At 43.2% G+C, this 27,500-nt stretch overlaps 1 protein-coding gene across 1 annotated transcript in view; it reads left to right on the plus strand.

Annotated features, from left to right (window-relative positions):
• Window positions 1-504: 504 nt before the first annotated feature.
• Window positions 505-27,500, plus strand: part of LOC139640310 (kalirin-like) — a gene marked incomplete at its 3' end in the record, with an annotated part of 37,266 nt that continues 10,270 nt past the window's right edge. Inside the window, 12 exon segments of the mRNA XM_071514495.1 lie at window positions 505-627; window positions 2,161-2,352; window positions 4,972-5,103; window positions 9,480-9,578; window positions 10,560-10,691; window positions 17,112-17,234; window positions 21,732-21,768; window positions 21,771-21,922; window positions 23,520-23,689; window positions 23,856-24,030; window positions 25,088-25,370; window positions 26,594-26,760. Of these exon segments, the coding sequence (XP_071370596.1) occupies window positions 505-627; window positions 2,161-2,352; window positions 4,972-5,103; window positions 9,480-9,578; window positions 10,560-10,691; window positions 17,112-17,234; window positions 21,732-21,768; window positions 21,771-21,922; window positions 23,520-23,689; window positions 23,856-24,030; window positions 25,088-25,370; window positions 26,594-26,760 (1,785 nt within the window).

Genomic DNA, 27,500 nt, shown 5'->3' on the forward strand with positions numbered 1-27,500 from the left:
TCCCTATCGCTCTGGCAGTGTTGCTTCTCAACTTTCCTGCCAATAAAGCTCATTGAAATGAATTGAATTGAGAGAGAGAGAGAGAGAGAGATGGAGACAGAAAGAGAGAGACAAAAACATAGAGAGAGAGATATAAAATAAAGAGAGAGAGATTAAAGCGAGAAAGGACAACAGGAAAAAAAAAAAGGAAGGAATCGAGGAAGGAAAGAAAGAAATGATGAGGAATGAAGGAAGGAAGGAAGGAAGGAAAGAAGTTGGGAAAGAGAAGATACTTAAGACGGAAGGAAGGAAGAAAGAAAGAAAGAAAGAAAGAAAGAAAGAAAGAAAGGCATAGGAAAGAAAAAGAGAGAGAGGGTTTCTAACTGCAGCTCATAAAAAACCTCATAACTCCACTTTTGGCAGTTTTTATGTTAATTTCAAGGATTCCATGCTCCCGTATGGGCCTATATTATTATTATTATTATTATTATTATTATTATTAATATTAACGCTGTGTGTCTGCAGATGTTTGACTGGATCAGCCACAACAAGGAAGTGTTCCTGCAGAGCCACACGGAGATCGGAGTCGGGTACCAGCATGCTGTGGAGCTGCAGACCCAGCACAACCACTTCGCCATGAACTCCATGGTACCACACAGCTTATTACTTCATATTTAATATTACATAACTAAGAGACAAACGATTAGCGCGAGCCTCAGTGTTATCACGGTTAGATTATTGCTCAGTGATTTGGTCCAACACAGCAGAGAGTCATGTGAAGAATCATTTGGTTTGGTTAAGTGTAAAAAGCTTTATTAAAAATATCATAACTAAAACCCCAGAAACACTTTATAGTAACCTATCATATTTTTCCAGATAGACATCATTATTCTACTCATCAGAGGGTCGTTTTTTGGATTTCAGAAAGTAATACAACACGTTTTAACAAAAAGTTGAAATTGTATTTGTTTGTATTTACACAAGGAAGAGTGTGGAATATCATATGACTTTTTGTTTCTGAGCTATTCATCCCACTTTTATTTGTGATTTAGTGGATGAGTTGCTAAGTGATTTATTTTTCTCAATTACTCAAGAGATGAAATTATTATATTGAGCTATCGTATGTGTTACACAGGCTTTGAGTTGGTGTTTGTTGTTGTGTGTCTTGGTGGTTGTGTTATGTATTGTAATTATTATTGTGAGTATGAATGTTACGGATGTGTATTGATGTATTTTCTGTTATTGAAGTATTGTTAAAAATACTAATGGGGACCCCGGGAAGAGTAGCTACTGTTACAATACAGTAGCTAATGGGGATCTAAACAAACAAACAAACAAACATAACTATATCTTAATGTATAGAGATAGGAACAGGTTATAACATGCTGAACAATGAACTCTGGTGGGTAAAATCTTTATATCTACACTCTGCCAGTCCACAGTCTGAACCTGACTGAATGTTCTGTGTTTCATTCTGATCTACAGGCTTCTGCTTAAATGCTTCAAATGAGTTTCTTAGTCAAATATAAATAGTGAAGTTGATCCTTTGTATGAATTTCTTTCCAAAGCCTTTGTCTTTCCATCAAGGCAAAGAATCTAAAATATAAAGATAGTTTTGATTTAACACTTTTTTGGTAGCTGCATAATTCCATTTGTGTTATTTCAAAGTTTTGAGTCTTTACTGTTATTCTAAAATGTGCAAAATAGCATGTATAAAATGGTAGGAAACACCTGTATATCTACATATTTAATATTACATAACTATATTTTAATGTATAATATGGTAGGAAACACCTTTATATCTACATATTTAATATTACATAACTATAGGAACGGGTTACCAACACACTCAACATGAACTCTATGGTAGGAAACACCTTTATAACAATATATAATATTTAATATTTAATAATAATACATTGGTATACTATTTATCTGTTTCCCAGAATGCCTTTGTGGACATCAACAGATTCAGCCAATTATTTATCAGAACCCTGTTTTTTTTGGCGTTGTTGTCATAGTAATGTTGTTTATTTATCATGTTTCTTTTCCCAGAATGCATCTGTGAACATGAACAGAATCAGCCAATCAGTTATCAGTAACCTATTGTTTGTTGTCGTCGTTGTTGTTGTTGTTGTCAGTAATATCGTGTATTGTCCTGTTTTTTTTTTTTTTTCCCAGAATGCCTATGTGAACATCAACAGGATCATGTCGGTGGCCAGCCGGCTGTCGGAGGCGGGGCACTACGCCTCCACCCAGATCAAACAGATCTCCGCTCAGCTGGATCAGGACTGGAAGAGCTTCGCCGCCGCGCTGGACGAGCGCTCCACCATCCTCGCCATGTCGTCCGTCTTCCACCAGAAGGCCGAGCAGGTAACTGACCCTGAGCCGCCTGGGGGGCCAGAGCTTTGACTCCGCCCCACTCCGCCCAGTTGACCTGATTCCCGGTCTGGCATCGTGACATGAGACAGCGGTTTCTCGGTTGAAAAACGATCGGTCCGATGAGCGCCGGGGGGGGGGGGGGCGACTAACGATTAGCCAATCAGAGCCAGGGGCGGGACTAACGCTTCAATGGAGACCGCTATAGACAAGATAGACGCTGCTATCCAGGCTGTTCTAAATCCATTAAAAGTCGTTGTACTTTGTTTCTACTTCTACTACCTTCTACTACCTCCGTGTCGTCAAAGATGCTCTATACTTCCTGAACCGTCTCTGGCGTTGTCATGGTTACGCATCAGTGTGGACTTAAAATGACGTTAGATTCAGGTGGATACGTCTGTCTCTAGTGATCGGTTAGGGAAAAATCAAATCCCCCTCCCTCACGGAAATCGGTTAGAGTGGAGGCAATGTCAGACTGAAGATGGAGATGGAGTGGAACGAGTTGACGGTTCTGTCTGATATCAGACGAGACCCTGAACGCACCGCAGAGCCCAGATCCAGCTGAAAACCAGTTAGCATCGTGTTGAGTCTTCACATGCTGTTTGTCTTAAAACAAGTGAAGGAATCTGTCAGTGCGGTGAGATAATCTCATTTTCTGGACACTAGTGGAGTGATCTGCTCTCCCTGCGTGTCTCAACATGCTGACTCTTGTTTCTAGAGAATTCCTAAAACAAGGAAGTGAAACTGTGTTGGACAGAAATGGCGTCATCTCACCGACTGGCAGCATGTGTCACTTGTTTTAAGAAAAAGAAGGTTTTAAAACTCTATAGAAGATCAAGTGACTCATTTAGATGTCCAGTTTTTCAGAGTAGAAGTCTCTCATACCCCTTTTCGACCGAGGCAGTTCGAGGGCCGGTTGGACCTAATCTCGAACCGGTGCGTCACGTTTCGACAGCCAGAGAACCAGGAAAACCGGTTCCAGAGCGGCACCGACACTTTGCTGGTCTAGAATAAAGAACCGCTTACGTCAGGGGCTGGGGGGCGGGATTATCGTGACCGACCAAAACCAACAAGACCAAGAAGACTGCCATTGTTGAAAAAACACAGAGCTTCATGGACATGGACATGGACGTGAAATCTAGCAGTGGTCAATGAATGCCAATGAAGGCTCACAAAGCCAGGAGCAACACTTGTAAAGAGACGTTAGTCCGCCATTTTGGTTGTTGTGCTTGAAGTTGGCGCTAGTGTTGCTGGGAAAGCGGAGACGTATACAGACGTATACATTGACGTAATGACGTGGATCTCTAGCCAGCTCTAGCCCGTGGAAAAGCAAACCGGTTCTTAGAAGGTTCGCAAGTTGAACCAACTGTGAACCGGCACCAGCACCAGACCAGCACCAGCACCAGGTTCCAGTTGGTGGAAAGGGGGAAACAGTGGAGCTCAAACCTCAGAACTGATCAACTTCCCTGACTCTGTCTGGATAAAACCTCAGGAGTCCATGACCAGTGGGGATGTTGAATCATTGAACCCCCTCAAGGACCCCTCAGGGGTCCTTGAGGGGGTTCCAAACTGATGAAGTCTTAAGCTTTAAGCATTATTTCCTTTTACAAGAAGTTAACACAATTAGAGAATGTAGAAGAATGAATGTTTTGGTCATAGTTTCTCTGTTATCTCTCTACCTACAATACAGATGGCCATGGAATTCTGGACAAAATCATATCAAACAATAAAAATATTCTCAGATTTGGGTCAGAGAGACAAAATTTCATTAAATGGGGGTCCGTGGCCCTAATGTGGATTAAATTAGGGGTCCCTGATATGAAAAGGTTGAGAATCACTGATTTATCTGATGCTCCAATAAAGCAGAAGCCTCTCAGAACCATTCTCTACCTTCAAAGCCTCCAGAACGCTTTCTGTTTGTAAAAATGATTTATTTTTAATATACAAACCTGTTCTGTCTCGGTGTACAAGAATGAGACGTTTTGCCGGAGCTTCAGCTGCTCTGCTGCCGTGTTATTATGGGCTGTTTGACGGTTGGCATGGCAACAGGTCGATACCTGCTGGCGCTCGACATTAGGTACAAGTGTACCTCTGGGAGAGAGAGAGGTGGGGGGGGAGGGAGAGAGGGAGAGAGAGAGAGAGAGAGGAAAAGAAAGATGTAAGTACAGGAAAGAAGGTAAGGAGGGAAGAAAGAAAGAGAGAAGAAAGTGACTCTCTCTCTCTCTCTCTCTCTCTGTCTCTCTCTCCCTCTCTCTCTCTCTCTCTCTCTCTCTCTCTCTCGACTCCTGCTGGTTTCAGTTAAAACCACTGTGCTGCAGATTCAGTACTGTAGATTCGAGTCAGTTACATTAATGAGCAGGATCACACCGGTCAAAACCCCAACCTTATTCACACGGCGGCCATTTTGAACGATCAGGGTCAGATTAGCAGCAGTCTGAGGAACAACATCTGTCTCTAATCTCTTTTCAGTGTGAATCTGTGATAGAGGTTTATATGATGCATCTTATCCATCTTTATCCAGTTAATTTATCCTCTTCTGTCTTATTAGATGAGTTTGTTCTGTCATGTCTACTTCCTCAGTCTGACTCTGACTGCTCCCTTGTTGTTCCTCAGTTCCTCTCTGGAGTGGAGGCCTGGTGTAAAGTCTGCAGTGAAGGAGGTTTACCGTCTGAGATGCAGGACCTGGAGCTGGCCATCCACCGCCACCAGAGCCTGTATGAGCAGGTCACCCAGGCTTACACCGAGGTAACGAACATAAACCAGATACACCAGATAAACCGGTACCTCAGCTAAACTGGTTCCACAGCAGCCGTCTGCTCAGCAGCTCACAGTCACCCCTTTTTCCACCAAATTAGCTCTGGTTCTTGAACCGGTTCCGTTCAGGATTCTTGGAACCTTGGTGCTATCCAGCGAACCGGCCCGCGTTTCCACCAGTTTTGAGCGGAACCATTGTTAGCAGCAAGATGGCGGATCGCATTGATTACTTGCGAGCTTTTGTTCTGTTATTATACCTGTAGAATATGACACGCCCACTGATGTCGTCACGGTTCGCACTTGAAGACCTGCTTTTTTTTGGTTCCAGCTGGCAACCGACTTTTCGGGTTCCGAACCAATTTATTTTTGGTCGAAATGCTCCGAACGGTTCAGGATTAGGTGCGCGAACCGGAACGGAACCCGTTCCATGTTGGTGGAGAAGGGGAGACTGAGGTGAACTGAGCAGCGTTCACATGGGACATGAAATCCGTCACGGTCACAGTTCATCTGCCAGTTTGACCTTCTGAACTCTCAGCTCAGTCTCACCACCCGGCAGCTTGTGCTGCGTCCCGGCAGAAGATGGAGGAGCGCCTCGCAGAACTAGAGCTAAGGTGGCCTAGGGAGTCATTCCTATGTTCCCAGGGTCCTATGTTCTCCAGTTCTAGGGTTAGAGTTAGGGTTAAAGACCTTCAAAATCAAATAAAATGATAACCATTGGTTTTGTTGTGTTCATATAGCTGTTTTGAAGCCTTGTTCCAATAAAAAAAAATTGATAATATTTATGAAATACTTTAACTTGAAACGGGTCAAATTTGACCCGAACACAATAGGAGGGTTAATGTGTGTTAACAGAATATTGAACTGGGGAACATAGGACCTTGGGAACTTAGGACCCTGGGAACATAGGACCCTGGGAACATAGGACCTTGGGAATTTAGGACCCTGGGAACATAGGACCCTGGGAACATAGGACCCTGGGAACATAGGACCTTGGGAACATAGGACCCTGGGAACTTACGACCCTGGGAACTTACGACCCTGGTCCCTGGACCCTTTGAGTCTGGACAAATTTCATTGGCTGATGAAGCCAGTTAGCAGATGTTTACCTGAAGCTCCGTCAGAAGTTCAGCTCGTTTCGTCTTGTTTGGCGGACCGGACCGGACCGGACCGGACGGTCCATGTCAGCCGTCACATAAAGATCTCACTGAACTACACGGGTCACCGTCCGGTTTTTAAGTCTCCCCAGACTCCCATGGGTGCTGTCAGCGGCGGTCTGAGGCTGGATGTGATTGGTCGCGATGACAGGGCGGCGCTGGCCGGCTGCGTCTCGGCCGCCTGGACGCTCGCCGCCGACCGCTCCGGGAAAAACTCCTCGCTTCGCTAAATTTACCCTCCGAAGCTCCTCTGGTCCACTGCTGCTGTTATCTTTAGAAAGCTGCTGTGTCGTTAGCTCCATCTGGGCTTATCTGTAAAAAGAGACTCCTAAATATACACACACACACACACACACACACTGAAACACTGAGACTGAGGCGGTTTGGCTTGGCGAGGTCCACAACATTGTTACCAAGAGAGGACGCGCTGCAAAAAATGAAGAGCTGAGCGAGTTTTTATCTGCTGGACTGTGAGGTTTCCATGACGATATCTGAGGTCAGATGATCTCAGCGCTCAGGTGGTTTCAGGGTTCAGGAGATTGCTTCATAACTCTGACCTGTTTCAAGATAAAACCACACAATAAATTTTTTTAGTAGTAGTAGTGGTATTTTATTCAGTCATCACACACAATACAATAAGTATAAACAGTATACAATATACAATCTAATATACACTAAGTGTAAGCAGTCTAGACAGTATAAACAAAATCAACTATCTATGTATTAAGTAGTGACTGAAAAGGCACAGACAGAAGCATAATGCTTATATATGCCTATCCTACATTCTTATCAATTTAAGCTACCCTCCAGAAATAAAAAATTATAATAAAATAAAAAAAAATCATTCACCCTTGTACCCCTCAAAAACAGCTTTATAAACCATTCTTTTGAAAACCAAAAGCGAGTTACACATTCTTAAATTTAAATTAGCATTGATCCATAATTTAACCCCAACAATAGAAATACATCTCCCTTTAATCCCTTTTTTAGCTTTTTGTACGGTAAACTTACGAACATCTCTCAAATCATATTTGCACTCCTGCATTGAAAAAAACCTTTGTACACAGTCTGGGAGTAACTTTGTTTTAGCTCTGAACATTATTTACATTATTTTATAATATTAGTCTACTGGAAACCCCTGTATGGCCTATATGAAACCCAGCAATGTTGTTTCCTATGAACTTTTATGATTAAAATGTCATCTATAGGCTTAGCAGCTGAGATTAAGCTTGGTTGCTAAGAGTTGCATGTTGGGCAATTTGGGTAATTAGCATAATGAGCTAATGAATCGCCAAAAACTGGAAATGGCTATAATTTTGCTTCTAGTTAACTTAGAAAGGTGATCTAAGAGTCTGAGTCCATGTTTGTGATGTCCAGAAATTCATCTATTACCATGGTGAAGTCATGCAACCTTTCCTCATTAGCATAATTTGCATAGATTATGTAAAAATTAGGTCAAAATCAGGAAATGGCTATATTTTTCGCTTTTATTCAACTTAGAAAGATGATCATAGAGTCTAAGTCTATGTTTGGATGTCCAGAAATCATTCAATTTCATAAAATTGAAACCTGAAACTTCTTTGAAGGCAACTTTTCTTGTTTGGCGTAAATGACAAAAGATGAGTTTAATCCCATGAAACAAGAGAGTAAAGTTTTCTTCAAAGTAGGGAATGCTTTAAGATAATTTGACTTCAGATAGCTTTAATGATTCAAAGCAGAGTTTCAAGGCTCTTCAGTTAAAAAAAAATTAAAGACAAAAAAGTTCAAATGAACATCAAAAACAAACTCCTTCATTCAGTGTGGTGTGTGTCTCTGGATCAAGGCCCCAGCTTGTGTTGGAGTTTGATTTTTAATGTGTTCTTTTCAACTAGCCTGCAATAAAGGCTTTTTCCATTTCTTTTTATTTAAAGAGTGTCTTGAAACTCTGTCTTCCTTAACTGAAAACAACAAACCCCAGAAAAAAAAAACGGTGATTTTCTTTCTTTGCTCCCGAGTTCCAAGGCTTTCTTCAAGCAAAACATAAAAAAAACCCTTAATATCACGTCTAGTCCAGAAGGAAATATTAAAAACGAACAGGAACACGTTGTGGTCTTCATCAGACCGCATGAACAAAAAACACTCTTCTTTTCTTTTAAAAGAGAAAGGAAATCCCTGCTGTGTGTGTGTGTGTGTGTGTGTGTGTATCTGTGTTGTTTGGGGTTTTTGCTATCAATGAAAACACACAAGTTTCAAGACTCTCTTTACAAAAAAGTCTTTATTGCATGGCTGGTTCATAAGAACATATTAAAATCATATTAAACACACCGACCTATTCAGCTTCATCAGGGAATAACCAAACTGCATGAAGAAGTATTTTTTTTATATCTTTTTAATGTATTTTTAATATGTTATTATATATATATATATATCATATATTTTAATATTTAATGTGTTTTTAATGTGTTTGAACTAGCCATGCAATAACAGCTTCTTAAATGTTTTTGCTTGGAAAAGGCTTGATACTTGTTTGGTTTTAAATAAAAACACTGAACTGAACTGGTCATTTCTTACAGAAAGAGAAAGGATATCACTATCTGTGTGTGTGTGTGTGTGTGTGTGTGTGTGTGTGTGTGTGTGTGTGTGTATGTGTGTGTGTGTGTGTGTGATGGAGAGGTTTCAGTGGTGTGTTTCCCTGTGTAATTTAGCAATTAGCAGTCAGAAGTGAAATGCGGGTTTAGAAAGTATATATTTGGTTTAGAGAGAAGAGGAGAGGAAAGGAGGAGAGAGGAGAGGAGGAGGAGAGAGGAGAGGAGGAGAGGGGGAGAGAGGAGAGGAGAGGAGAAGAGATGAAAACCTGTCTGTCTGTCTCTCTCTCTCTCTGTGTCTGTCAGTCTGACCTGTCTCACCCCCCTGTCTCCTGTCTGTCTCTCTGTCTGTCTGTCTGTGTCTCTGTCTGTCTCTCTGTCTGTCTGTCTGTGTCTCTGTCTGTCTCTCTGTCTGTCTGTCTGTGTCTCTGTCTGTCTGTCTGTGTCTCTGTCTGTCTCTCTGTCTGTCTGTCTGTCTGTCAGTCTGACCTGTCTCACCCCATGTCTCCTGCCTGTCTGTCTCTCTGTCTGTCAGTCTCTCTGTCTCTCTCTCTGTCTGTCTCTCTGTCTGTCTGTCTCTCTGTCTTTCAGTCTCTCTGTCAGTCTGACCTGTCTCACCCCCCTGTCTCCTGCCTGTCTGTCTCTCCAGGTCAGTCAGGATGGTAAAGCCTTATTGGACGTCCTCCAGAGGCCGCTGAGTCCCGGCAACTCTGATTCGCTGACGGCCACCGCCAATTACTCCAAAGCGGTCAGTCCTGTCTCACTGTCCTGTAAAATGTCTCACTGTCCTGTAAAATGTCTCACTGTCCTGTAAAATGTCTCACTGTCCTGTGAACTGTCTCACCGTCCTGTAAACCGTCTCACCGTCCTGTAAACTGTCTCACTGTCCTGTAAACTGTCTCACCGTCCTGTGAACCGTCTCACCGTCCTGTGAACTGTCTCACTGTCTATTAAACTGTCTCACCGTCCTGTAAACTGTCTCACTGTCCTGTGAACTGTCTCCCTGTCTTATAAACTGTCTCACTGTCCTGTGAACTGTCTCACTGTCCTGTAAACTGTCTCACCGTCCTGTGAATTGTCTCACTGTCCTGTAAACTGTCTCACTGTCCTGTGAACTGTCTCACCATCCTGTAAACTGTCTCACCGTCCTGTAAACTGTCTCACTGTCCTGTAAATTGTCTCACCGTCCTGTAAACTGTCTCACCGTCCTGTAAACTGTCTCACCGTCTTATAAACTGTCTCATTGTCCTGTGAACTGTCTCACCGTCCTGTAAACCGTCTCACCGTCCTGTAAACTGTCTCACTGTCCTGTGAACTGTCTCACCGTCTTATAAACTGTCTCACTGTCCTGTGAACCGTCTCACCGTCCTTTAAACTGTCTCACCGTCCTGTGAACTGTCTCACCGTCTTGTGAACCGTCTCACCGTCCTGTGAACTGTCTCACTGTCCTGTAAACTGTCTCACCGTCCTGTGAACTGTCTCACTGTCTTGTGAACCGTCTCACTGTCCTGTGAACCGTCTCACTGTCCTGTGAACTGTCTCACTGTCTTATAAACTGTCTCACTGTCCTGTGAACTGTCTCACTGTCCTGTAAACTGTCTCACCATCCTTTAAACTGTCTCACTGTCCTGTGAACTGTCTCACTGTCTTATAAACCGTCTCACTGTCCTGTAAACCGTCTCACTGTCTTATAAACTGTCTCACTGTCCTGTGAACTGTCTCACTGCAGGTGCACTGCATCCTGGACGTGGTTCACGAGGTTCTGCACCATCAGCGGCGGCTGGAGAACATCTGGCAGCACCGCAAGGTCCGACTGCACCAGAGACTGCAGCTGTGTGTGTTCCAGCAGGACGTCCAGCAGGTACACACACACACACACACACACACACACACTCACACACACACACACTCACTCACACACACACACTAGTAACAAAAAACATAAAAACATACATTGTGTGTGTGTGAGAAAGCGAGCGACAGAGTGAAAGAGAGAGAATTGTAATTTTTCCTGTCGAATTAAAACCTTGTATCTCCAGAAAGTCAGACAGCTTTTCAGGAACTAAGAACAAAAGCCTGTTTTAAAAAAAAAAAAATCATATATTTATTGATTTTATACATTTAATAACACATTGTACATACATACCTGAACTTTCCCCCAAATCAAACACATGGCAGTATATAAATAATAATAAAATATCACTTGAAAATAATTAATTAAAAGAAAAACGAACTAAGTAAATAAATAAAATGAATAGAAAAAATAAAATAAGAATACAATCACAACATAGAGCAGCGTACAGCACACATTCCTCACAACAGATTAATTCTTTTTACTGTAACTTCACACTTCCAATGCCTCTTCAATGTCACCATTTTTAACAAATTCCCAAAACATCTCCCAGATGTTATAAAACTCAGAGACTTTCTTCCTCACTATCTAAGTGAGTCAGTTTTTCAACCAGTGGCCTAGAGAGGGGCAACTCACATTCTTCCAACACAGGGCAATCTTGTAGTAGACATAGGTCAACCATTTTTATTTCTCTATTAGATAGAGGACAATTGTCTGGATAAATGCTTAGTATACACAGTTTAGGACTTACAGGTAATGGAGAAGACAAAAGCCTGGTTTTAGTTTTACGATGCTGCATTTTAGAGTTTCAGTCTTGGGTTTTGTGAGAGTTTTGAGAAGCTTGGAGAAGTTTATAAAGCCATACAAATCACCAAAATTGGAGTTACGAGGATCCAGAACAGATAGAACCATCTCTCTCCTCAAACCATGATGTCACTGCTGTGTGTTATGGATGATGTGGAGGAGGAGGAAGAGGAGGAGGAGGAGGAGGAGGTCTTGTGTTTTTCCTGTGGTTCTGTGTCTGACAGTAATGCAGTGGGTATGAGGTACGGCCAAGTACTGAAATCCACATAATCCCAGTAAAAAGCCTCCTGAAGGGTTTCGTGTCTGTTGAACAACACTGACCAACATGTCAACTGTCTGAAACCTTTTCTCCAAACTAGAGCCCATGAAGTGTCCATCGCAGAATCAGTGACATCTTTTAAATCACTTCTCAAAACATATCTTTTTAAAAAAGCCTTTTATTAATTCTGGTTTTTGTCAACATGTCTTATTTGTTTTATTATCTTATCTGTCTTATTTGTTTTATTATTATTATTGTTATTGTCTCTATTGTTGGGGTTTTTTATTCTATTCCATTTTATTTCTGTACTGTATTTTAATTGCCTGATTTTATTTGCCTCAGTCATGAAATATCCTGTTGCACCCATGTAAAGCACTTTGTGACTTTGTTTTGAAAAGTGCTGTGCAAATAAAGTTTATTATTATTATTATTATTATCGGGAGAAAAATAATTTATGTTGTGGTCACGATTTACTGCCAAAATCCTCAAAATAGTGACATGGTGCTCTGGATATATAATCCATACGCTCTTCAGGATCTTATAAACCCACTGAGCAAAAGATGTGATTAGCTCTCATATAGCCCAGGATCATTACAGCTATGTATAGACCTATTTTAGACCAAGCAGTAAATACATTATTACAATGAATAGACATCTGTAAATACCAAAAATATGCACCAGAGAAGTCCTGTAGACTAGCCTACAAGATAATTATCTGAGCACAAGAAGTAATTTCAATATTGCGTCTATGCGTAGCTCTCATATAGTCCAGGATAATATTGTTTAATCTAATAAACTTTCATTTTTCAACCCCATTTAAACTTAATTTAGCCTAGACAGCTATGGGCCATTTAGACGTGTTTTAAACATCTAATCAACGTAAAATTGCTCAGTGGGTAGAGTCAGTCACATATTGGTGATCATGTTTACATGTGGTCTGTCCTGGGTGTGTTGCAGCACCTGATTGTGTTTACATGGCCTGAAGGTTAAGTGGCTAAATATGTTGCAATATTTGGGGGATTTGCCTATTCAGTGTAAACAGACAATGGATATTAACATACCAAATCCTTACTAGGCCTATCTGCAATACCTAAAAGGTTCCTTTTAAGTTGCATTTTTTTCCTAAACTGCACAGTTTAACCAAATCAAGGGAACAAATTGTATCTTGTGCGCACGTTACAGTAAATCATGGACTCAGTATAACTTTTTTTCTCTCCCAATGGCTGCTCCCGGGCTCCGTAGAATAAAAATCAGGAAAATTATTTTAAAAAATCGCTAAGCGGCTCCCTGTTGGTTCAGCAGCTGGCCGAGTCTCTGCAGCAGCAAGATAATAAGATGCAGCAAGAAAATAGGACATAAATAAAAATAGAGCAGATGGGTCCATTTTAAAACCTGAGCCTCCAGGTTACTGATGATAGTAAATGTGATGTGAGGAGAGAAAAGAGCAGAATCAGCAGAGGAGATATTCTCCGTCCCTCCTCACTCCTTTCCTCGTCTCCTTTCCTTTTGTTTCCTTTCCTAGCAGCAGTAGCAAAAGTTTTAATGATAGTGCTAGTAGTGGCAGTGGTAGTAGTAACAGACAGGCAGACAGACAGACAGACAGAGAGACAGACAGAGAGACAGACAGAGAGACAGACAGACAGACAGACAGGCAGATAGACAGAGAGAGAGAGAGACAGACAGGCAGACAGACAGACAGAGAGACAGAGAGACAGACAGACAGACAGACAGACAGAGAGACAGAGAGACAGACAGACAGACAGACAGACAGAGAGACAGAGAGACAGACAGACAGACAGACAGACAGACAGAGAGACAGACAGACAGACAGACAGACAGACAGACAGACAGAGAGACAGACAGACAGACAGACAGAGAGACAGACAGACAGACAGACAGACAGACAGACAGAGAGACAGAGAGACAGACAGACAGACAGACAGACAGACAGACAGACAGACAGACAGACAGACAGAGAGACAGACAGACAGACAGACAGACAGACAGACAGACAGAGAGACAGAGAGACAGACAGACAGACAGACAGACCGGAGGTTAAATAGAAAATGTCGACTCTTCATCCTCATTCCTTCACCTTCCACTGCTGTTGCCATGGAAACCTAAATATTATCTTTGTGGTTTGTCCTGAAGTCACGTTCAGTATTTAAGAGGTTCACACACACACACACACACACACACACACACACAGAGTAAGAGAGATAGAGATCGCACCAGTGGCCTATAACATTAACTTAAAACAGCTATTTCAACCACATTCATCACACTACAGTATGTATATGATCAGAGAGAGAGAGAGAGAGAGAGAGAGAGAGAGGGAGAGAGAGAGAGAGAGAGAGAGTATTAGGCATGTTATTAGGCTGCAAATTCAAACACGAAAGCTCCAATCATAGTCATCATGCAATAATTTATATATGACCCGAGAGAGAGAGAGAGAGAGAGAGAGAGAGAGAGAGAGAGAGAGAGAGAGAGAGAGAGAGAGAGAGAGAGACTGAGAGAGAGGGAGAGAGAGAGTGGAGAAAGAGAGAGAGAGATCACATCAATAGCCTATAAATTCATTAAAAATAGGGCTTTTCCAACCGTAGAGTCGTCATGCATCAGTTTCTATGAGACCCAGGAGAGAGAGGGACACACACACACACACACATCGAGAGAGAGAGAGACTTAGAGAAAGTGAGAGAGAGAGAGACAGAGATCATACTAACAGTCTATAATTCATTGAAAACAGGCCTATTCCAACCATAGTTGCCATGCTACAGAATATATCTGACCCCAGAGAGAGAGAGAGATCGAGGCAGAAAAAGACACAGAGAGAGAGAGAGGGAGAGAGAGAGCGAGAGGGAGAGAGAAGGAGAGGGAGAGAGAGAGAAGGAGAGGGAGAGAGAGAAAGTTTCCGGCTGTTGGAGCTGCAGATTGAGCTGAAACTCCACCGCAGGCGTCACGCTTCAGTTTGTGTACATCCTGAACTTTGGCTGACCTCACTGTGGCTCCAGCTGGGCTGACATCATGTGACATCATACTGTACACTCATACACCCTGAACCTGTGTAACATCATACTGTACACTCATACACCCTGAACCTGTGTAACATCATACTGTACACTCATACGCCCCTGAACCTGTTTAACATCATACTGTACACTGATACACCCCTGAACCTGTTTAACATCATACTGTACACTCATACACCCCTGAACCTGTTTAACATCATACTGTACACTGATACACCCCTGAACCTGTGTAACATCATACTGTACACTCATACACCCCTGAACCTGTGTAACATCATACTGTACACTGATACACCCCTGAACCTGTTTAACATCATACTGTACACTCATACACCCCTGAACCTGTTTAACATCATACTGTACACTGATACACCCTGAACCTGTGTAACATCATACTGTACACTCATACACCCCTGAACCTGTGTAACATCATACTGTACACTGATACACCCCTGAACCTGTTTAACATCATACTGTACACTCATACGCCCCTGAACCATACTGTACACTGATACACCCCTGAACCTGTGTAACATCATACTGTACACTGATACACCCCTGAACCTGTGTAACATCATACTGTACACTCATACGCCCCTGCACCTGTATAACATCATACTGTACACTCATACTCATACCCTAAATACACCTGAACCTGTTCGACATCCCTCCATAGAGCCTTAGATATAATAGATAGATCCTGTTTCCTAATGTTAAGTAAACACTGAACCTTGTAAACATCATAGCACACGCCCATACACCCTGTTCCCTAAGCTAAATACACCCTGAACCTGTTTAACATCATACCATACACCCTGTTCCCTAAGCTACATATACCCTGAACCTGTTTAACATCATACCATACACCCTGTTCCCTAAGTACACCCTGAACCTGTTTAACATCATACCATACACCCTGTTCCCTAAGCTACATATACCCTGAACCTGTTTAACATCATACCATACACCCTGTTCCCTAAGTACACCCTGAACCTGTTTAACATCATACCATACACCCTGTTCCCTAAGCTACATATACCCTGAACCTGTTTAACATCATACCATACACCCTGTTCCCTAAGCTACATATACCCTGAACCTGTTTAACATCATACCATACACCCTGTTCCCTAAGTACACCCCGAACCTGTTTAACAGCATAGCATACACCCTGTTCCCTAAGCTACATACACCCTGAACCTTTTCAACATGCCATACACCCTGTTCCCTAATGCTAAGCAGACTCTAATCCTATTTAACATCATACTATCCACCCATACACCCTGTTCCCTAAACTAAGCTGAGCCTTATACCTGTTTAACATCATACCGTTGACCCATAGATCCTGTCAGCTAAGCTTGAATATTTTTAACATCATGCCATACATGCATAGGTCGTGTTCCCTAAGCTAACCCCGATACCTGGAGTTCACCTGGAGCCTTTTATATATATATATTACCATAAGTTAAACACACTCTGAACCCTTTTAACATCAAACTATCCACCCATACACTCTGTTCCCTAATGCTAGGTAGATCCTGAGCTTAAACGAAATAAATACAACTCCTTCATGGACGAGTGGAGGAATGAAATGGATGGATGGAGTTCGTACCCAGAACATCTTGATAAGAAATAAATGAAACAGCAGAAGTGGATGGAGGATAGACGGCTGCACAGGACATATTTTCATCTAGGTCTAGGTCTCAGTAAGGAACAGTACATATACAATATATACTGTATATGTTACTTCCATCTGCAAATGCTTGTGATGCACATTTGCACGTCTGGATATGGATTCTTTGATAAGAGATCAAATTCAGATCAATCAGATTCTGTAAATCTGATCATGTGAATACCTAACAAAGCACATCTGCACATGTGGACACATTTCCATACACACTGTATGTCCGGCCTTCTGTGTACCTGATCATGCAATCTCTGAACTCATCGTCTATGGGTTCAGAGTTTGCTGATCATGCATGTATGCTGTGAATTCAAAGATCTCCTGTAAATCTGACAGTGAAGACACTTTACGTCTTTTGTTGTTTTATCCTCAATGTTTTCCTTTGCCGTGATTATTCGTTCGTACTATATTTGCGTTGTGCTTTGTGTTTGCTCTTTCTTATCAATGTCCTGTTCTTCGCTGCTGCAGTGACCTCGTTTCCCCACGCAGATCATTAAGGTTTCATCTCATCTAGTCCTAATTCATGAGTTTTGGGATCGTTCTGCACCGCTGATTTGCATACACACGGTCTGAAAACAGGGAACAGCATCAGGTGCAACAGCATACGGTTTTAGCTTTTCCTGAGAGTGTGTGTCGTCCCTCTTGTCCTGCAGGTGATGGACTGGATAGAAAACCACGGCGAGGCGTTCCTCAGTAAACACACTGGAGTCGGGAAATCTCTTCACAGAGCCAGAGCACTGCAGAAGAGACATGATGACTTCGAGGACGTCGCTCAGGTCTGTCTGTCTGTCTTTCTGTCTGTCTGTCTGTCTGTCTCTCTGTCTGTCTGTCTGTCTGTCCGTCTGACAGTGTGGGCGGAGCTTGGATTTTCTGTTGCTGCAGTTTGAGTTTCTCTTCTCTCTGTCTGTTCAGCCATGGTGGCTATCGCTGCTCATGCTAACTACCCAGTTCTTCTTCTTCTGCTGATTCCAAAGAAAGCGGAAACGTAAAACGCATCACTTCCTGTGCGGCGGGAAACAGTGACCAGACACCGGCTGTTCAGAACAGACAGTGGAAAATCACAGTCGAGTTAGAGCAAGCAGATAGAGATCTATATCCATATATATATATATATGGATATATGGATATATATCTATCTATATCTATATCTATATATATATATATATATATATATATATATATATATGAAATATATATGAAAATATTACTTACAGTTTAAAGTTAAAATAGAAGAATAATAGGCTATGTGATTAAGTTAATGAACTGGTTAATCTGATGAATGTGTTTGTCCATGCAGGATCATGACTCCTGACTGATTCTACTGGTGTTATATAACCTGAGCACAGCGTGCACTGCTGTGTTCACCAGCCAAATACACACACACACACACACACACACACACACACAGAGACAGAGAGAGAGAGAGAGAGAGAGAGAGACAGCCTGTTCTGTTCTGTCTCTGCTGGTTAGTATGGAGTCGAGCCATGCTGGATTTGTCCATGTAATCCTCCCTTCTTCTTCTTCTTTTTGTTGTTGTTGTTCTTCTTCTTTTCTTCTTCTTCTTCTTCTAGCTAGCTTCCACTTTTCAAAACTAGCTTCTGCTTTTCAAAGCTAGCTTCCGCTTCTCAAAGCTAGTTTCCGCTTTTCAAAACTAGCTTCCACTTCTCTAGCTTCCGCTTTTCAAAACTAGCTTCCGCTTCTCAGAACTAGCTTCCACTTTTCAAAACTAGCTTCCAATTCTCAAAGCTAGCTTCCACTTTTCAAAACTAGCTTCCACTTCTCTAGCTTCCACTTTTCAAAACTAGCTTCCAATTCTCAAAGCTAGCTTCCACTTCTCAAAAGTAGCTTCCAATTCTCAAAGCTAGCTTCCACTTTTCAAAGCTAGCTTCCACTTTTCAAAACTTGCTTCCACTTCTCAAAGCTAGCTTCAATCTAGCTCTCAGATTATGGCAGTGATGTCACTTCTGTAACCTCTAGTCTTCCATATCCTGATAGCTGGGGTTTATTTCACCTCCACCAGCCTGTTGTTCCCAGTCATCCCGGGGATTTGAACCGTCAACCTTTTGGTCACAAGCTCCCTCCTCCAGCCGTCAGATTCCCAACAAATTGAAGCGACACATTCTCCTCTATAATATTCATAGCAGGGCTAAATCCTTCTTGTATAACCGGCTAATGGGTGGAAGGCCGCTGTTTTAAATGATAATAACCTTATTTAATTTCTCTGTTGAAATCATAAAGCCATTGAAGATGCTCAGAGCGTCAACTGATAATCCCACTGGAAAGAGTGTAATCCCCTTGTTTAGACATCAGATCCTAAATGAAACAGACATGAAGACTGGCTGGAACAAAGGCGGAAAAACACATGGCAAGGATTAGAGAGTGAGAGACCGAGAGAAAGAGAGAGAGTGAGTGAGAGAGAGATAGAGAGAGAGAGACGTTGTCAGTGTCATGTGGTTTTGACGCTCATGTTAAAGTCTTTGAAACAGATACTGATCAGACGAGGTGCAGAGAGATGGAGGCTCATGTGTCTGGTTTGATTAGTGACACTACAGCATCTTAACAAAAAGGGTTCTACATACCAGGAAATGCTTCTTTAGGCTCGTACCATAGCAGAACCCTTCATGGTGATTTAAAGAACCCTTTCAGAAAGGTTTTCCATAGCTCAGATGGTTCTCCATGGAGTGTTTTCAGTATGAGTGAAGCGTTTTTGGAAGAGCGTCCCAATTTGAAAAAGTTCTCTTTCAAATAATATTCCCTAATCAACGTGATCTCACACAAATTTGTGGAATGAACACAAACTCTAAAACGCTGATTTACATGCTGTGGACACGTGTTATGGGAACGTTTCTCCACCACAAACTGATTTACTTTCCTCTGCCACGAATTGGAATACGTCCCAAAGGCTGGTCAACGGTTAGGTTTAGGCAAGTAGAGCAAGTTTGGTTGAGGTTCGAGAAATGGTTTGGTCAGGGATTAATGACAAAATGTAAATGTGACTCACAGTTGAAATGTCCTTTGAAAACGCTGGGAATCGAACCCTGGTCACCGGCATCGAAGGTAAACTCATCGGACCCTGACCCAGACCCGGACCCGGACCCGGACCCGGACCCCCGACCCCGACCCCGACCCCCGACCCCGGACCCCTACCCCTACCCCTACCCCTACTTGCTTTTTCGTGTGAATCTGCGATATCACGATAACCCGATGTCGTTGCTTTCATCGCGGTATGGTTCTGTTGGAAGGCGATGACACTGGCGATATTTCCCGCCGCCGCCTCCAGGTGAAAAAGCCTCCTGACCTGGCTCTCCTCTCGCTCCCTGTAATCCTCCGTCCGAACCGACCGCCTCGTGTTTAAAGATAATTCTAATCTCTTGTAAATTATAATCTCTCTCTCTCTCTCCTGACTGATCCAGACTGTAATCCTTCCCCAAAATATCCTGACTCATCTTCCTCTGTGAATGAGAGCAGAAAACATCACCCCCACCCCCCACCCCACCCCCCAACCCCGAAATATCTCAGATGTAATTTTTCCTCTGAACTGAAATATTCCGGCGGTAAATCTTTCATTTGCACCAGAATAGCTGACAGTAATCCAGTTTACCTCCTGATGGAGAGAGGAGGAGCCAGGAAGCGTCCGGCTGCTGATGTACGGAAACTGGAGTTAACATTTTAATACGACGTGATCCGTGTGTGTGTGTGTGTGTGTGTGTGTGTGTCTAATCCGGTGTTATCCTGTCCAGCGTGGCGTCGAGGTGTAAATCTCATTGAATCAGGTCAGAAACGACATCAGAGCGACGAGACGCCCCACACACACACACACACACACATTCGTGGAAAATGATTACAGCATAAGGATATATCGGACTGGGCTGGGACTTCAAGCCGGTCGTGTCGGGACGGGGTCCGGGCTGGAGGGGTGTCGTGTTGGTGTTAGTGTCGGTGTCGGTGGTTTTAAGGACAGACTGGTCCGGCTCAGCGGAGGCCGAGGCCCCGGAGTCTGAAGCTGTCTTGGTCTGAAATTAAAAATGACTTTTTCACCTTATTAGCATTGGGAGAGAAAAAAAGTTATATCGAGTCCAGGATTTACTGTAATGTGCTCACGAGATACAACTCGTTCCCTCGATTTGGTTAAACTGTGCAGTTTAGGAAAAAATGCAACTTAAAAGGAACCTTTTAGGTATTGCAGATAGGCCTAGTAAGGATTTTGGTATGTTAATATCCATTGTCTGTTTACACTGAATAGGCAAATCCCCCAAATATTGCAACATATTTAGCCGCTTAACCTTCAGGCCATGTAAACACAATCAGGTGCTGCAACACACCCAGGACAGGCCACATGTAAACATGATCACCAATATGTGACTGACTCTTTATAAGCTCATGAAGAGCACATGGATTATATATCCAGAGCACCATGTCACTATTTTGAGGACACGTTTTGGCAATTTGTGCACGTAAAGAGGAAATCGAGGGAATGAACTGTGTCTTGTGTGCACAAAAAAATAAAACGTACATAAATCGTGGCCACGACATAAATTATTTTTCTCCCGATGGCCACTCACAGGCTTTGTAAATTCTCTGTGTTAGAAAACACAATATTTGACAATAGATGCCAATTTTTTTGTATTATTTTCTCACATTTTTATATTTATATCGATATAAATACTATACTATCAGTGGTTCTCAACGTGGGGTCCAGGGACCGCCAGGGGTCCTTGAGGGGGTTCCAGGGGGTCCCCAGCAAACTGATGAATTATTAAACTTCAGCATTATTTCATTTACAAGAAGTGAACACAGTTAGAGAATGCAGAAGAATGGCTGTTCTGATCATAGTTTCTCTGTTATCTCTCTACCTGCAATACAGATAGTCATGGAGTTCTGGACAAAATCATCTAATAATAAAAAATATTCTCAGATTTTGGTCTGAGAGTCAAAATCTCTCAGTCCTTGATGTGTGACCTCATGCTGTAGCAGTAGGCGACATAAAAATTACAACCCAAAAAATTACAACCAATATGACGATGATGACAGTAAAGCTGATAGTGATGATGATGATGAAGATGATAATAAAGCTGACAGTAAAATATATACTGTCAGATATATACTGTATATACTGTAAGATATAAAAACGATGAGATTATGTTATTATTGTCATTGAGGATAATCCTGTCTCTCTCTCTCTCTCTCCCTGTCCTGGTCTATGCCCTTTGCTCCCCCCCCCCCCCCTTCTTTCTCCCTGTGTCTCCCCCAACCCCCCCCCCCCCCCCCTTCAGAACACCTACACCAATGCAGACAAGCTGCTGGAGGCGGCGAGCAGCTGGCCCAGACCGGAGAGTGTGACCCGGAGGAGATCTACAAGGCGGCCCGGCACCTGGAGGTCCGGATCCAGGACTTCGTCCGCAGGGTGGAGCACAGGAAGCTGCTGCTGGACATGTCCGTGTCCTTCCACACACACACCAAGGAGGTACGCACACACACACACACACACACACACACACACACACACACTAAAGAGGTAGGACACACACTAAAGAGGTAGGACACACACTAAAGAGGTAGGACACACACAAATACACACAAAGATCAAAGATGTAACACACAGTAGTAAGTTAATAAGTTGTGGAAACACACACACTCTCACACACACAAACTCTGAAGAGGTAACACACACACACACACACACACACACACACACACACCTCCTCTCCTGCCAACTGGCTTTGCATCATTAATCATTAATTTCATCATTAACCACAGAGACAGTGATTAAAGATGGAGGACGAATGAGTGTGTGTGTGTGTGTGTGTGTGTGTGTGTGTGTGTGTGTGTGTGGGTGTGTGTGTGTGTGTGTGGGTGTCTGCCGGTTAATGTTGGAGAGATAGAGGTGAGATCAGGACAGAGAGAGAGAGAGAGAGAGAGAGAGAGAGAGAGAGAGCTTGCACACAGAAGAAAAGCGGCAGATTAGACTGGAAAAGTTCAGAAAAGTCTGTCTGGGTGTCTGTCTCTCTTTCTGTCTCTCTTTCTGTCTCTCTTTCTGTCTCTCTTTCTGTCTGTCTGTCTCTCTTTCTGTCTGTCTGTCTGTCTGTCTGTCTGTCTGTCTCTCTTTCTGTCTGTCTGTCTGTCTGTCTGTCTGTCTGTCTCTCTTTCTGTCTGTCTGTCCGTCTGTCTCTCTTTCTGTCTGTCTGTCTGTCTGTCTGTCTGTCTGTCTGACTCTCTTTCTGTCTGTCTGTCTGTCTGTCTGTCTGTCTTTCTGTCTGTCTGTCTGTCTGTCTCTCTCTCTTTCTGTCTGTCTGTCTGTCTGTCTGTCTGTCTCTCTTTCTGTCTGTCTGTCTGTCTGTCTGTCTCTGTCTGTCTGTCTGTCTCTCTTTCTGTCTGTCTGTCTCTCTTTCTGTCTGTCTGTCTGTCTGTCTGTCTGTCTCTCTTTCTGTCTGTCTGTCTGTCCGTCTGTCTCTCTTTCTGTCTGTCTGTCTGTCTGTCTCTCTTTCTGTCTGTCTGTCCGTCTGTCTCTCTTTCTGTCTGTCTGTCTGTCTGTCTGTCTGTCTGTCTGTCTGTCTCTCTTTCTGTCTGTCTGTCTGTCTGTCTGTCTGTCTGTCTGTCTCTCTTTCTGTCTGTCTGTCTGTCTGTCTGTCTGTCTCTCTTTCTGTCTGTCTGTCTGTCTGTCTGTCTGTCTGTCTCTCTTTCTGTCTGTCTGTCTGTCTGTCTGTCTGTCTGTCTGTCTGTCTCTCTTTCTGTCTGTCTGTCTGTCTGTCTGTCTGTCTGTCTGTCTCTCTTTCTGTCTGTCTGTCTGTCTGTCTCTCTGTCTCTCTTTCTGTCTGTCTGTCTGTCTGTCTGTCTGTCTCTCTTTCTGTCTCTCTTTCTGTCTGTCTGTCTGTCTGTCTGTCTGTCTGTCTATCTCTAGCTCTGGTCATGGTTGGAGGAGGTGCAGAAGCAGCTGTTAACCTACCTGTCTCTCTGTCTGTCTGTCTCTCTGCCTGCCTGTCTGTCTCTCTGTTTGTCTGTCTCTCTGCCTGCCTGTCTGTCTCTCTGCCTGTCTGTCTCTCTGCCTGCCTGTCTGTCTCTAGCTGTGGTCGTGGATGGAGGAGGTGCAGAAGCAGCTGTTGGAGGAGGTGTGCTGTGACTCGGTGGACTCGGTTCAGACTCTCATCCAGCAGTTCCAGCAGCAGCAGACGGCGACACTGGAGGCAACGCTCAACGTCATCAAAGAGGGGGAGGAGCTAATACAGCAGCTCAGGTAATAATATTATAATAATAATATCATGCCATTATCAATTATTATCAATATTGAAGAAGGGGAGGAATTAATACAGCAGTTCAGGTAGTATTAATTATTATCTCTCTCTCTCTCTCTCTCTCTCTCTCTCTCTCTCTCTCTCACTCGCCCCCTTCTGTCTCCATAGAGATGCAGCCATGTCGACCAATAAGACGCCGCACTGCAGTTCCATCGCTCACATCCAGGGGGTGCTGCAGCAGCTGGACGAGGCCCAGGGCCAGATGGAGGAGCTGTTCCACGAACGCAAAATCAAGCTGGACATCTTCCTGCAGTTGCGCATCTTCGAGCAGTACACTATAGAGGTAAGGGTGTGTGTGTGTGTGTGTGTGTGTGTGTGTGTGTGTGTGTGTGAAATCAAACTAGACATATTCCTACAACATATTCAGTCTGTGGGACATAGCTTGTTGCTATTGAGGAGTTCAGGTCATTGGTGACAGTTAGCTGTGGTGTCCCCCATGGCTCTATCCTGGGTCCCCTGCTTTTCTCCATATCAATTAGCTGTGGTGTCCCCCATGGCTCTATCCTGGGTCCCCTGCTTTTATCCTTATAAATTAGCTGTGGTGTCCCCCATGGCTCTATCCTGGGTCCCCTGCTTTTCTCCATATCAATTAGCTGTGGTGTCCCTCATGGCTCTATCCTGGGTCCCCTGCTTTTCTCCTTATAAATTAGCTGTGGTGTCCCTCATGGCTGTATCCTGGGTCCCCTGTTTTCTCCATATAAATTAGTTTTGGTGTCCCTCATGGCTCTATCCTGGGTCCCCTGCTTTTCTCCATACAAGTTAGTTGTGGTGTTCCTCAGGGTTTTATTCTGGGTCCCCTCTTACAGTTAGTTAGTATTGTGTTTTAACCAGCAAAGTAAATCCAGATTACAGTTATAGATCCAGATCGCTGCAGACAGACTCCTGACAGGAACTGAGAAGAAACAGATTGCCTCCATTTTTTTTTTGTTTAGCTACATTGGCAATAAGTGCAGTTCAGGATTGATTTAAAATGTTAATAATCATCTTTAAGGCAGATTAAGGCCTAGCTGTATCTGAACTTTTTCTTTGAGATCCTCGGCCAGACCAGACTGAAGACGCTTTTTTAAACACCCTTTGTTTTCGCTTTTTTGTTTTCATTTTATTTTTATTCTTTTTGTTTATTTATTCATATTTATTTATATGAATAAATAATAAATAATATTTATATGTTTAATTATTCCTCCTGTAAAACACTTTGTGAATACTTTTATTATAGGTTGATATTAATGAATTGAGAAATAATATGTCATTCAAATAAATGTATTCTATTATTTTTTGTTATCTTGCATACTATATTTAATATTTAACATTTAACCTTCCATATGTCCTCCTCCCTCCAGGTGACGGCGGAGCTGGACGCCTGGAACGAGGATCTGTCCCGCCAGCTGGGGGACGCCGGCGGCTCGGGGGTTAGCGGTAGCGGGGGCGGGGGCGGGGCCGGCGGGGGGGGCGGGGCGGGCGGGGGGGGCGGGGCCTCCTCCGCCGGCTCGGAGGACATCGGCCTGGCGGAGCAGCGGCTGAAGAGACACGCCGAGAGGAAGGCGGCCATGAACAACATGAGCTACGAAGTGATGCAGCAGGGACAAGACCTGCACCAGTACATCATGGAGGTCCAGGCTTCAGGTGGGAGCGCACACACACGCACACACACACACACACACGCACAAATCCCTCTCATCTCCTGTGAAGAGGAGAAAAAACGAGAGAAGCGATAAAGGAGAAGAGAATGAATTCAGGAGGAGAGGGAGAGAGAGAGAGGGAGTGAAATGGAGAGAGAGAGAGAGAGATGGGCAGAGAGACTAAGAGAAGGAGAGGGAGAGAGATGGGGTGGGGGGGGGGGGGGGGGGACCGAGACAGAGAATTAGGTTAAAAAATCGTCACAGCTTCCCTGCCACTGGCACAATCCTCTTACAGTGTGTGTGTGTGTGTGTGTGTGTGTGTGTGTGTGGAGGTCAACATCTCGGTCAGTATGCCTCCTGGAGTGTCAAATCTCTCTCAGCATCCATCCACACACACACACACACACACACACACACACCCTCTGCTACCTGCTGCTGTGTCACAGCGCCACTTACTGGTGAAGTAGAGAATGAATTCATAATTGATGCTGTAGGTGGAGGACAGAGCTTCTCTTTTTTTATTAAATGCTTCAAAATGCTTCACTAGTGTCTAGAGACAGAGACAACATTATGTAAATGGTCGATTGTGTATGACAGGCTATTTCTTTGCTTTAACAAATAACATAATCTCCCTCCAAAATGTCTTTTTTTAATGCTTTGGGAACAACATAAATATTTTTTTTCTGCTCAAAGAGGAATTTGAGTCAAGATGAGACCGAAACTTTCCTCCGTGTCTCGTCCGTAGGGCTGGGCAATATATCAATATTATATCGATATCGTGATATGAGACTAGATATCGTCATACATTTTGGATATGGTAATATGGTGATATGGCATAAGTGTCTTCTCCTGGTTTTAAAGGCTGCATTACAGTAAAGTGATGTCATTTTCTGAACTTACCAGACTGTTCTAGCTGTTCTGTTATTTGCCTTTACCCACTTACTCATTATATCCACATTACTGATGATTATGTATCAAAAATCTCATTGTGTAAATATCTTCTGAAAATATCCCTACAATATTGTCGCAATATCGATATCGAGGTATTTGGTTAAAAATATTGTGATATTTGATTTTGTCCATATCGCCCAGCCCTACTTACAACTGAAAATACCGAGATATATATCGTGTATCGCCATTCAGCCTAAAAATACCATCACTCTGTGTGTGTGTGTGTGTGTGTGTGTGTGCGTGCGTGTGTGTGCGTGTGTGTGTGTGGTGCGTCAGGCATCGAGCTGACGGGGGAGAAGGACGTGGACTTGGCCTCTCAGGTCCAGGAGCTGCTGGAGTTTCTGCATGAGAAGCAGCAGGAGCTGGAGCTGAACGCCCAGCACACACACACACGGCTGGAGCAGAGCCTGCAGCTGCGCCACCTGCAGGCCGAGGTCAAACAGGTCCGCACGCACACACACACACACACACACGCACACACACACACACACACACACAGGTACTGAAGACACTGAGATTTTCCTCATTTTTGTACATTTTCCATTCCTTTAGTGTTTATTCGGTTCTGGCTTTCATTATCAGACAATTAGACATTATTCTAAAATGTTGTTCTGGAGAAGGAGACGCCGCCATCTTGGAGGAATGACAAAAACCAAACCCAGCTCTTCCTCCCTGACAAAACAAGACAACATGGCTGACTTCTGAGTGGAGCAGGAAGAAGCTGATATAACCCACATCTGAATATTAATCTTGTTGTGTGGCTGTGATGTTCAGGACAGGATGCTCACCGCTGCTGCAGATGGATACAGCTGAATTATTGATGAGGTTTATGGCAGTGTGCTAATGAGAGTGAGACACGCACATAAACATAAACACACACATGGACATAAACACACACACACACACACACACACTCCCTCACTCTCTTCCCCTCTCTCTCCAGGTGACATTGGAAAAATGATTCTTTAATGGGTGGTCGATGTTTGCACATTTAGCAAAAAGATAAAAACTGTTGGGAATAACATTGATGCCATTTTCTAATGGAAGAGATTGAGACTGAGAGATTATAGAAATTTTAGCTATATCATTCCTACACTACACTTTACCTATATCGTCCCTAAACTTTACCTATATCGTCTCAAAACTTTACCTTTATTGTCCCTAAACTTTACCTATATCATCT

Source organism: Centroberyx affinis, unplaced genomic scaffold (assembly GCF_046629955.1).
Source record: "Centroberyx affinis isolate AG114_WGS23_722 - 3 ecotype Tasmania unplaced genomic scaffold, CSIRO-AGI_Caff_v1 ptg009017l_1, whole genome shotgun sequence".
NCBI lineage: Eukaryota > Metazoa > Chordata > Actinopteri > Beryciformes > Berycidae > Centroberyx > Centroberyx affinis.